We start from the raw sequence: 13,380 nt of genomic DNA on the forward strand, positions 1-13,380 counted from the left end.
TGGGGCTGTGCCAAGCTCTTCCTGGCTGGGCGGTGGTGCTGGGAGTGGGGCTATGCGGGGAGGGAGCCTGGAAGAGCTCAGTGCAGCCCCAGCCCCAGCCCACCCTGTGCAGATCCAGGGGCACATACCCCCCATGCCCTCCTGGATGAGCGGTGGGAGGCAGCGGATGAGCTACTGAGTGCAAGACGAGCCACCAGACAAGCAGAGCACAGCAGCGGGAGCCACCACCCCTTTCCCTGCACCCCCTGGATGAGCTGTGGCTCTGTCCCATTACCACCCTGGCTGGGCAGTCCTTGCCCCAGCCCACCTCCCTCGCTGTGGGGGCCTTGATCTGTTGCCCCCCCCTTCCACCACACCACTTACCAACTGCACACAGCTTTCCACACTGCCAGGCTTGTATTGGCTGATACGCCTCCCTAAAAATCGGCTGTTGGTATTGGCCCTCAAAATCTCTGTTGGTGCATGCCTAATAGAATCTAATTATTGGAGGACTGTTTATAATTTGTTCCCTCCCACCCCCTTTCCCACTACTGTTACAGTAGGGAAAGCAGTGCCTGGGGAAGTCAAGAGGCCATTTTGGCCCATCTCCAACTTCTTCCTTTTGCAGCCCTCCTGCCAACTCCATCACTGGCACCATCCCACCCCCAACTCCCCAAAGCCTCTGCCCCTCCCCACTGCAAGCCAAAATCTCTGCCCCTTCTCCCACTTCTTCCCTAGTGTCTGCCTCTCTTCCCCCACCTCCCAACTTACCATCAGACGCTGCTTGGGTTCTGTTACCTCCCAGAGTACAGCCCCTGCTGGCTATGCAACAGTGTTGGCATTGCTGACTGGCAAGGCAGGGAATGGAGTTTTCACGTACTGCATGTTCAGGACAGAATCCAACATGAGCCTGAGCTGAACTGCACCTGATTTTGGGGGTGGGGGGGTGGGGGGGGGCAGTCAGAGCTGCAACATCTACCTGCCACTTTGTACATGAAACTAATATGAGGGGCTTCTCTCCCTGTGCTGATTAGGGTGGGGAGGAACCTCATCATAGAATCAAGTAAATACAGTATGATTTCAGTATGTTTAAACAATGGATTTTCTCCTGTAGACAATTATAGAAAACAAGACATTTAAAATATGTTCTATGAAATAACATAAAACAGGGAAAAGACCTCAATTTTCCATACATAAACTTTATTCCACTGGACACCATACAAAATATTAAACTTAAAAAAATGAAAATATATGAATTTGACATCAATGATAAGTAACAATTTTAACATGTGATCTTGTCTGCAATAACAAACACATGAGAGGCACAAACTGTGCTACAGCAGTTCTAAAAGAAGTTTCACATTTTTTTTTGGAAAAGTTAAAATTTTCAAGATTACTTTTTAAATTTTAAATTTACAGCAGCTGACCAATTTACAAATATTTACACAAAGTCAAAACAAAAACTTGGCTTATTTTAGCAGCTTTATAGCAGCTATCACTACTACTTTGCATATGGAAACAAAAAAACACAAAAAGGTATCTGACCTACTCTGTGAGACTATTAAGCGCTTACATGGATTGTTTTGCCACTGATTAGTTCAACTGTTTTGTAGTAGCCCTGCTGCTTAAAAATTCCAGTTTAAATAACAGTTCTTGGCATCAAGAACAGTATAACAACTAGTGTCTAGTTTTACTGTGATTAATTTACTGTTGTTTCCTATAACAGGGAAATAAAAGCTGGAAAGTGCCAAGTAGAGCGAAAGTGCATACTGCATTAAGCAGTTGTTAAGCACGGGCTGCTTATCCTCCAAGTAATGTGTATTGTGTGCAATGCCTTAAAGATAGTTGGACACATACACTTGTTAGCTTTTTATTTCTTTATTTTATGTGACTGAATTAACCAATACACAGCTGATGGTAACAAAAGATCAATATACTCCATTTCATTCCTTAGATTTCTGTGGTCTGATATTTGGGTTGTAATGGTCTCTTCCTCTTATACAAGTCACTGATGTAGGCATTTTCAGAAAAAAATGCATCTTTGAATGAAAGGTTGTATTAACAAATGTCATAATAAAATATGCAATCTTTCTTACAAACATTTCCTTAACAAAAACTTGAAAGAGAAAAACACTTCATAAAAAACCATGGGGTAACTGCATCTTGAGTTGTAATATTGTTCTTTATATTTCAGCAGAATCCAATAAGGAGACAATGAAAGAAGTAGCCAGTTATCTTTTCTGTATAGTTGCTCTTAAAGGTAATACACAGTTCAAGTCTTTCTTGTCTCGTAACCTTTGCCACGACTGGGAAAGAAATACAAATCGTATCATTTTAAGAATTAAATAATTCTTCTTCTATAATCAACACCTCTTTAACATTAAAAAGGCATAAATACCATAGATTCACAGAAATGTTTATAAACATTTAGTTTTCCCATTACCACCAGTTAATTATTTCTTTTAAAAAATTCCTTCAGTGAGAGGAACAGACAGTGAGATTGCATGGAGTGCTTGGCCACGCACAAAGATAACCTGTGAAGAACAGGCTATTAGAATGCTTTAAACATTTACATTAATTTGTCAGTCAGAATATCATTAAGGGTTCTTCACATGTATGATTTGGAAGACATAGGGTGAACATTTGAGGAATAATCCTCTGATATTTCCAAAACAGAGGCAAGTGTCCTTACAATGGGCAATTCTGATCTCATTTTTATACCTTCCTTGCATTCCAGGAAAAGAATGTCAGATGGCATCTTTCAGGCCGGCAGAGACGCAACTCTCTGTGCCTATGCAACGTCAGTTAAAAATTAAGAGCCTTGTGAGGTAAACTTTGAACATGAAGAATTGACTTTCCAATGGAATTATGGACCTGGGTCCATTCAGCAACACTACACATCCCAGTTTTATAGGACATTCATAAATATATGCAGCTTTATGAGCAATGAGTTGCATGTCCTTCTTCTACCTATGCAATATATTAAGCACTTATTAAGCATATATTAAGCATTATAGATTAAGCAATATTAAACATACATTAAGCAATATATTAAGCATTTTACTTTGGAATGGAGTATTTTATGACACCAAACACTTTAGGTGTAGGCTTCACAGCAGTTAACAATTTTACATAATGATTTAAAAATAAAGTGACCCTCCTTTCCCTGGTGTTCATATTCCAGTAACGTTACAAATATTCTCATAACAGAACAAACTTCCAGGATGTTTGTATCAAAAGCCCAGATCATGACAGCTGTTTCACTAACCTACTCAGAACTCCAATTATAGAGAGAGGTGGATATTTACTAGGGCTGTGTGAAGCTTCAGTCGCTGATTCGATTCGGCCTGATTCAGTGGCCGAATCTCCGAATCTGAATCAAAGCAGGAGACCCTTTAATCTCTCTGAATCGAATCAGAATGCTCCAAATCGATTTTGAGAGATTCAGAAAGATGCAACTATTCAGACAGACACAGCTTTAAATCTTTTTTCTACATACCTCAAGGTAGCAGGCGGCTCATGACTGCTGCACAGGTGGCGCAGATGGAGTGTCCCACAGGAGCACAGGGAGGTCCCCAGTGCGCTCAGCAGCAGACCCAGAAGTACTTTCGGTCCACCACCGAGCACATGGGGGAGAGAGGTGGGGAAGGAAGTGAGGGGGGTGGCACTGCACTCCTGTGGGATGCTCCATCCACCCCACCATCACCGTGTTCATGAACCATGCCTGGTACCACGAGGTACATAGAAAAAACATTTAAAGTGGCGTCTATGGCCGAATCGCTGATTCTTTGAATTGGCATCGGGGACAGTGATCTGAATTGAATATGGCCCATTTCACACACCCATAATATTTACAGTGTGCCCAACATTGCTTAAAGTGTAGATTAAAAATCACAGGGAAGTTGTAAAAAAAAAAAAAAGGAGTGCATACCATGCATGTGTTACCCAAACAAATTTCTGTTCCATTTTTAGGGTAGAAAGTATACTAGGGTTCTTATTCTCCCATTACATGTTTGAAAGGTAAAGTTTTAAGTAGAAAATTATTTTTACAACAACTCTGGTGCTTTATATGAAGACCCTCAACTTTGTTTTAATTATTTCTTCCTCATTTGTTCATTTTTGCATTAGTAATATCTGATCTTTTCTTCCTCCTCTTTGAAGAAACTTGGCAGAATCTTTAGATAACATGAACACTGATGTCACAATAAGGCCTTAAGTGCAAGCTCCAAATGACAGCAGGGAGAAGCTAATTGGTTGCATGTGAGATCCAGTCCTAGGTGCACATACTGCTGGGCATAACTGCTAGGAATTGTGTTGGTGAACTCAGAACCTGAACAGTGATACAAGTACTTGATTCCAAACAGATCTTGCACCTAGGACAAGGTCTAAAACAAGAAAATAAAGGGTAGGGGATATGAGGTTTAATGTATTTGGAGGATCAAACCCTTTAATCAAGGTCCAACTTAGCTTCCCTGGAGGATAGGAGACTCTGAGCATTTATCATCAACTGGACCAGAGAAGGCTGCAGCTCAGTCATATTTTGTTTCCAATGTTCATGTTCTATGATTCTGCCAGTGATTTTTCACAAAAAGAGTACCCAATATTTGAAATGAAAAACATCAATAAAAAAAACTTTAAAAACAAAATACAAGCCGTGTTTACATCATAAAAAGAACAGAACAAGACGCAAAGCATTTCCATTTTTTATCAAATTCCCTGTCATGTTCCTACATCACGAACCAGTGAATTCAGATAAATTTGCAAAGTAGTCAATCTTTTTCCAAACAATAACTGGGAATTTTGGCTGAGATTTCAAAGCTGTGCAATGGATTTAGTGCCCCCTTCTAAGTAAAATTTAGAACTTCAAGATTGAAATCTGTATCTAAAATGAAATTCTCTTTAGTTCTGTCACTTATGTACACACTCATGAGATAGCATCTCTCTCCTATATGCAAGATGAATTCCTGTAAAACAGATTATAAAGCTAGCATAACCTAGCCACCACTGTACTAGATAAAATCTAGTAACCCTCTCTTCTCATTTTTTATTTTAATATCTTTGTAAAAAATAAAATGTCTGTAATTATTGATTTGACATTTTTACCTTTAGAAATTCATCTTTGATAATGTCAAACTTCTGCTTTTCATGCACAGCCCGAGCTGTGTTTGTTCCATCAAAAGGCTCTGCAAGGTTAAATGCAAACGTTAGAATTGATAAAGCCTCTAGCCAGTACTGAATCTTCATCTGTAAGAAGCAGAGGGTGAGTCAACATATTGTCACTTTCTCTGAAGGCTTTTAGCAGCTGGCAGCATTTTCCTTTTCTGACATCTCCATGTAGGCAACTTTCATATGATAAAAACATGTTAAACTTTCTTCTGTAGCTGGTAGAGAGAATTAGAATTATTCCTTTCTGTGAACAATTTCATAATTTACTGGTTGTGATTAATACTGTACTTAAAAGTAAATACCAATGCAAAAATTAAGTATTACTATTTAGTACTCCAAGTATGTGAAGTCCCATCAAAAACAGCATCATTACACATAAAACACAAGAATATATTTTAACACAGAAATTACTGCACATAGACCTCAGAAAAGTATACTGATATCAGATACATTATAAACCACTGTCATTATGCAATAAACTTTGAAACACAATTACACAAAAGAAGAGAGTAGCAAAATACGGGATTTTATTATAATGACTATGAGATCAAAAATTTTTTAAATTAAAAAGTTTTTTTTTATTCTTACAAGCAATCTTTTTACTATTGAAAAAGTATGATTTTTTTATTGCCATTTTTCTACTGGATTAAAATTCAACATAGCTTTAACATTTTGTTGTTGTTGGCATAATCAGTAACTTCAGTAGCATTTCCAAATAGGGGATTCAGAAACACCTGCACTCCTTTTGTTGGTAAGGGGCCACTTCAACAAAGCAAAGATACTGTGGCAGTATTCAGCTTATGCTGTCTTTTTTTCCCCAGACTCACTGCAAAACGTGTTTTAGAATCCAGTTCTTTTACATGTTGGAAGAGGTCTACATGAGTACGTTAAGGTATTTTCCATACATGTGAGACATATGACAACCCAAGACTGGAACCCTGAAGCCAAAATGTACTCTTAAATAGGTTATGCTACTTTCATCCTTTTTAATGGTTTATGAATCCCTTTTATTTTAGAAGATGTGGCCAGAGCAAAGAGTGTTATAAATATATAGTAAATACACAAAATAAAAAAAAGCCTATGAAAAACCCACACATGAATTCGGTATAACACTAACACACTTCTCATATGCATTTTAACTGAAAAGAAAACCACTGGTAAAAATATACTTTTAATTTAGAGTCCAGTCCTACAATACAAATGCAAGCAACTGTTTTATTCAAATCAAGGAGAATTTGCCAATATAGAGATTACAGGACTCTCACTTCAAAGGAATAAATATATCCAAACTATGAATTTAAATAAACTTAATACACAATTGATCAGGACAATGGCCCTTATAGCTCTTTCTATGGCATCCTTCATCCTTCAAGAACATTTTTCTAAAAATATCTTAAAGATATTTAAGTAGGTGTTTGCTGACATACTTGCCAGCACAACATGCCGTTATTTACACTGAATCACAATGCTGGCCATGCGGGGCGCTGACAGGTGTGGAAACAAAGCGAAACAAAACAAAACAGCGCTTTACCAGAAGAGCCACAACATCATTTTTACCTACCTCCCCAGCATTTGTATAGCTTGAGTGCTTCAGCAAGGCTTTTTGTCACTTTTATCTAATAGGTAATTCAATCAGCTATTAGATAAACACGCTGAAAAAACTGTGCTGAAGCACATGAGCTAGACGGATGCTGGGTGAGCTCGGTCAAACTGATGTGATGACACTTCTGGGCATGCGCCTCAAATTTGCCCAGAAAAATCATCCTACCCCAATACAAAAATCGACTCACTTCTTCCCTATACTGTTTGTTGTCATTTATTATTAGATGATATAATAAAACTGATCACCTGTCAAAAAAAAGAAACCCTTACCCCTAGAGAGAGTGGGCCAAGAGAATTTTGTAAGATTACTTTTGCAATATTTTAACTGACATACTTTAGGGTTAAGTGTCGCTTAATGTTTTCTAAAGGAAAACTGCAGCATAAATTGTTTTATTCACTAAAATAAATCAAAAGCAGCAGCAGTAAAATGTAATCCTAACAATTTGCTGATTCAGACTAGGACTAAAGGGATCCATCTTTCTAATTAGGAAATAAGCCAGAAAGTTTCAAGTTTTGTAGAGTAATTCTTAAGAGAAGCATAAGCTCACAGCTGGGTTAAATACTTATGGAACCAAAGCAAATTAGTAGTCTCTCCATATTGGGCACAGTGTTGAATCCTGTACAAGCTTCCCAGAACAACTCTACCAAGGACTTTCAATCCAGTTATTTCCCCTCCTGGCTCTTTTTGAACATTGAGAGCATGCTACTTTGTGATCTGCGAACAGCTGGATTGGACTGAAACTTAAATGGTCAATCAAGAGTCTGGTCTCCTGAGCTGGAAAACAGGACGAGCATGAATTAGTACTAATAATTTCCTATATAAATTCTGCAAGGGTAATTTTCCTGACACTGTCCAAAGAGGGATAGAAAATGGAACTCGAAGCTGTGCTATACCGGGGCTCAGCAGTGTCCTTGAAATGAGCATATTTAAAATGACCATTTCTGTAACAATCTGAAGGTCTTAAAGGTTAAGAGGGAAAAACAGTCCAATTATTTAAAGATGCTAGATGTCTTCTTGTATTATAAAAATTGTGTCATTCTGACAGCTGCCTTCAGTTATCTGAAGTTTTAAAAAGGTGTATTGACAAAAGGGAGACATCCTATATAAGTCCTTCATTAAAGTACATTACTTAGGTTGCAAAGTCAAGCACTCTGTAAATGCCAGAATTAAGGTTGCCTACGCAACCTTAATTTGATCTTCTTGTGCATCTTCTTTATGATGCAGCCATTAATTCTATGATCATATGCAATTTTCTCTACAGGATGCCTGCATAATTCAGCACACAAGAGAAAAGGATACTGAAAAGATAGCTATTCAATATTGTGTCTTTCCCTCATTGTTCATGTTCTCATGCCTTATTTACTTCACACTAGTCACACCATGCTCAAAAACAGAATTGTAAAGTTTCCTATGAGCTTTTCTAAGGCATTTGTCTCTTTAGTATTCAAAGTGCTTCAGAATGTAGCATTTTTCTTCTAAGCGCCCTTAAGGAAAAAGTAATCTCCCCCTTGACAGATAGAAAGCAGGGTGCACCAACATTAAGATTTTAAAAATCCATGATTTGGGGGTCCACAATTGAAGGCACCAGGCTACTAATTATATAAGTTTTAAGCACAGCTTCCATTGCCTCCAATTGTAGCTATGAGAGTTCAGCACTTTTACAATTCAGCTCCCAGTGTCTTACTGCTGGGCAGCTGGAAAATAAGAAACATACTATTAGGATATACATAAGCATGCTCTTTTGTCACTTTAAAAAGAGGGAGATGCTGTTCCAGAATGCTCAGTGTTGTAACTACATTATTTTCATGACTCTTCAGCAATAAGTTAGCTAAACTACCCTAACTTTGACCTTAGATGAAAACAGGTTAAAGCTGGGGCAGTTATGCTATACCTGTATTAGGACAGAATAATACAGATACAGCAGCTGCACCAACACAGCTTCTGTAATCCCTTGATTGTGATGAAGTCGTTACCTCCGTCTACTCCCTTAATGACCAACTATAAAAAAAGATTAGTTCAAGCAACCTGCCCATCACCACACAGAACTCTGCAGCAAAGATGGAGATAAAATTTAATATTCTAGGACAGCCAGCATTCAGTGATATAACAGCAAGACTTTTTTTTCTCTTCCCAGTATTACTTACTTTATTCTCTTCCCACCCCACCTCCTAATTTCTGCAACAAATTGGGCAGGAACCATGTAGTTGTCCACAAATACAAGATGAAAGTCATCCTTTTATATCCAATAGTTTTAAGAAGTCAGGATAAGACTAAAAACCAAAACTGTTTAGGTTAATAGTACTGTGTCAAGTGGTCTTTAAAGCTCCCAAGAAAGCCAGGAGCTGATATGCCAGTATACTAAAAAAAGATTAATCTAGGATAAGAAAAAAAACAAACAAAAAAACCAAAACCAAAAAACCTGATGATGTTACTAGTCTATGAAAAACATACCGATTAAAAAGGGAATAAAACTAAATGAAGAAAATGACAATCGTCTTCACTGGCTTTGCCTAAATCATAAATGCCACCTGAAATACAAGACCTGGGTTCTTGCTTTGCCAATTTTTAAGTCTCTGCTCCAAAGAACTGAAGCTAGTAAAATATTTTTCTCTAGCCTCCTCCTTGGAAATCTGTACATCATTTTGGCTAAACCTTTTAAAAAGAATTAGCCAGCATGGAATATTTCAGCCCAGTTCAGCAAAGATCTAAGCAACTGGAAAAGGGTCTTAGAATGGGAAGTGTTGAGCTCTCTTAACGCTAGCTAGTGGGTCTAGCCAGCCCTGCCTATGATGCACATATACTGCATGCAAAATTTAAAATGAGCACAGTCATGACATAAAAATGTTATATTGAGACATGAGATAGTATATAGTGATGGTTAACTATTCAAAGAAAACAAACAAAATAAGGAGGACAAGATCCTCCAATCAATTAAAATATTTTCATTGTTGTCTCATGATAATTTGTTCCATGGGTATAAGAATAATATCTTTACCATGGGAAGACCAACTTTTCCAATGACAAATGTCAAGAGAATGTTACATATATGCACATATTATACAAAACTGAGGTAAAAGATAAGCCAAGCCTGCAAGTGATGGATTAAGCTAGATCAAGAGGTATATATGGAACTAAAAATCACAGTGCAGCTTCACATTTTACCTTCTACACAAATGAATTTGTTTCTCCATTCAATACCGTCAGGTCTTGGAATTGCTTTGGCTTCACGAACTGAAATCATTTGACTGCTCCAGCTAAAGAAAAATGAAATAATTTGCAGATACTTTAATTAAGCTTGCTTTTGATGTATTGACATATGATCACATATAAAGGTGCTCAAAATCTGCATATGTAATTATGACTTGGAAATGCAGAGAATAATACTTCAGAGTGGTAATGCATTAGGATAGTTATGTATATTACTAGCTTTTAGGTACACAGTAATGGAGATCAGTATTGTCAGTTCACAATTTTGAGGAGTCGAGAGACAAGAAGGGGAGGCAACAAGAGAAAGGGAAAAATTCACAAAGAAATTGGGAAGTATTTCAGAAATAAAGAACAATTCAATAGACATTATAAATTGGTGAGCACATCATTTTATTAAGAATGTAACTCCAATTAATAAGGGTACCTAGTTTCAAAAGAAAAATGCAATTTGAACCTCAATGGGGAACTGTCTCTTAAAATTCCAGTATAAGAAAACTAAGGTGACTTATAACAGGGTAAGATGAACAGACGAAGGAAAAAGAAGAAAGGAAGTTAATCATTGTAAAATTATCCTGCTTTTAAAACAAAATCTAGTAAAATTAATTTCCGCTCTGAGACCATAATTAAATCTTCTGTAGAGCTCTTATAAAGTTCATCATAAAAGTTTAGGAAATCCCTAAACTTCTGATTGTTTAAAATTGTAACCGTAACATCACATTAATACAAATGTTGGTATTTAAAGCGTGTATTTTTTTCACTGCAAAATTCCACATCTTTTTTAATCATGAAAAATGTAACCAATTATAGAACTGCATAGTTCAACAGAAGCACAAATCAAATTTATGGCAGACATTATAGACTAGTTGGATCCCCTCATAAGGGCCCAATCTCTGGTGGCCAAAGTCCTGATCTGCAGCTCCATGATCTTAAAGCCAATTTTACATGACTGGTCTTTAGCCACTCTACAGTACACTAGAAGGCAATGGTACAGATTACACAATATACTATTATTTCATCCTCTACAGTGCTAAGAATCAGTAGAGGTTGGATGTGTGAACAACATCTTAGCTAGGTTGTCTCTTAAGCACCAACTGTAATCATCAGATGGTTGGATCATCTGACTTTATGGACCCTTGCCATAGCCTACTAGTATGAACAAATGGTAGCAAAAGAGAATATGGTATAACACTGATTCTTACATGGGCCTATAAATAATATGGACTTTAAATCTGGGGAAATTCTGTAGACTGTGAGCGAGCCTCAGCTGGTATGGATTCTGCTGAGATATTTTCCCTGCAACTTTATGTAAAACTGTAGTAAAAAAACATTTTTTTCCAATTAAGTCTGGAGTCAAGTCATGAATGAGACATTAAACACCAAGAAAAATTCAATTTGTAAAGGTCAGACATTCAAGTTGAGAGTATATCCTTTGCTACAACAGAAAATGTAAATGTTATTATACCACAACTTGGAATTGGAATAGCTTGTTGGAAGGGCTATGGAATATAGCAACCCACACAACATTTATCCGGAATACATCAACTAACCTACATTTCTACCCATATTTAAACCTCTCCCAACAGGTCTGTTCCTATGCAATAGGAACAGTACAAATGAAAAATATTTCTACCATTCAGGTGGAATAAAAATAGTTTTAGCTTCTATGCCCCATGCTCTTATAGCAATGTACTTTTGTAGTTTTTTATCTAGATAGATGGATGGATTGGAGGAGGGATTCAGACACATGGATCTTAGTGATTACAGTACCATAAACAAGCTTCTACTATAGTTCGAGCAGGGCTGTCTAACTTAGTGGCCAAGGGGACACACCCAAAGCAGCCATACAATGGGGGGTCACAACAGTCTAACCCAAGGGTCTTCTGTGGCCATCCCCTCCCTGCAGCACAGCACACCACTCCACTGTTTGAGGCAGCCTACTCTCCCCCCAAGTACTACACAGCATATGTGGGAGCCCCCTTCTACCATTCTACCACACATGCATATATGGTCAGGCCCCCATGTCTGTGGGAGGGTGCCCCCAACCACTCCACTGTGCATGCACATAGGAACTCCCCTTCACCCACACCCTCCCCCAGCTTACTAGCCACAGGCTTTCAGTCTGCACTAGGCTTCAGGCTCCTGTGGACTGCCCACCAAGACAGGAACAAAAAGTAGAAACAAGAAAAGCCTAGAGTCCCTTGCTCCTACTACAGCCAGAGTAATAAAGCGAGCAGCAACTGGGTGGGAGCCTGGGGCCTGCAGATTAAGCACTTGCAGGCTGCAATGCAGCCCACAGGCTGCCAGTTGGGACAACTCTGTTCTAGAGAATACAAATGAAAAGGAAGCAGTAGTATTACAGTCCACCATTAACCTCTCACCCCAGCTTGTCTATAAGATAAAAAAAAAAAAAAAAAAAAAAAAAACCAGCCTAAAGGAAGAGTAATGGAGAAGCTAAACTAAGCAGGTCACAGTAAGCAACAATGAACATAAAAACTGCCATTTACTGGGTCAGACCATAGGTCCATCTTGCCCAGTATGCTGTGTCAGACAATGGATGCTAAACGAGAGAGTGAACTGGGATTTTTCCCCCTGTTCCTCTTTCATTTCAAGCTTTCAGCAGTTAAAGTCTAGGAAGTTTCAGTTCAGAGGCTGTAACCCTGACTCCCACGCTCACTAGCTACCGAGGCACCTTTCCTCCAAGAACTTGTCCAATCCCTTTTTGAATCTGGCTAAACCAGTGGTGCTCAACCTTTCTGTGGACGGGCAGTGACCCAGCCCATCCGTGAGCCGAACTGAACCAGCAGTCCCAATCTAGCACCCAGGGAATGTGTGGTGGCCCCCCAATCCAGCCATGTTGGGAAACGGAGCATGGGCTTGGCCTCAACTCAGCCCTGCGGGGCTGAACGTGGGCACGTGGCCCAGCCCTGATCCAGCTGTGTGGTAGGGGAATGGGGTGTGGCCCAGCCCAGATTCAACTGCACAGAGGGAAGATGACATGGCTGTAGAGGGCGGGGGTGGGAGGAAGATGGAGGAGGCAGCCCGACTCTAGGCCCTCCTTGGGGCTTGGGAATTTGGCAGTGGAGAGGGCTGGCCGTATTAACTGCCACCACTACTTGCCCCCAAATCTCCTGACCCGTGGGGAGCCCTATGGGCCAGACGTGGTGGCTCCGTGGACTGGAGATTGGGTACCCCTGGCTAAACTGTCAGCTTCTGCAACCTCCTGTGGCAAGCACTTCTACACTTTAATTACACGCTGTGTAAAATAACTTACTCTAGTTAGTTCTGGCCTTGCTACCTACTAGTTTCATTTTGTGGCCCCTAGTTCTTCTATTTGGACCTGTTCAGCCTCCAAAAGAGAAGGTTGAGGGGGGATCTTGTGGCCTGTTATAAACTAGTCAGGGGGGATCAGCAGGCATTGGGGAAGT

At 39.2% G+C, this 13,380-nt stretch overlaps 1 protein-coding gene across 4 annotated transcripts in view; it reads right to left on the reverse strand.

The window, feature by feature from the left end:
* Positions 1-1,158: 1,158 nt before the first annotated feature.
* The window catches only part of PAPD4 (poly(A) RNA polymerase D4, non-canonical), an 88,789-nt gene continuing 76,567 nt past the window's right edge, over positions 1,159-13,380 (reverse strand). For all 4 annotated transcript variants that reach the window (XM_019532192.1, XM_019532193.1, XM_019532194.1 and 1 more), the window contains 3 exons: positions 9,911-10,002; positions 5,083-5,162; positions 1,159-2,285 (listed from right to left, as the gene is read on the reverse strand). In XM_019532192.1, coding sequence (XP_019387737.1) covers positions 2,211-2,285; positions 5,083-5,162; positions 9,911-10,002 — 247 coding nt within the window. In that variant the 3' untranslated portion in view covers positions 1,159-2,210. The remainder of the gene's footprint in view (positions 2,286-5,082; positions 5,163-9,910; positions 10,003-13,380) is intronic.

This window comes from Crocodylus porosus, unplaced genomic scaffold, assembly GCF_001723895.1.
Source record: "Crocodylus porosus isolate Cpor-Errol unplaced genomic scaffold, CroPor_comp1, whole genome shotgun sequence".
NCBI classification, from domain to species: Eukaryota; Metazoa; Chordata; order Crocodylia; family Crocodylidae; genus Crocodylus; species Crocodylus porosus.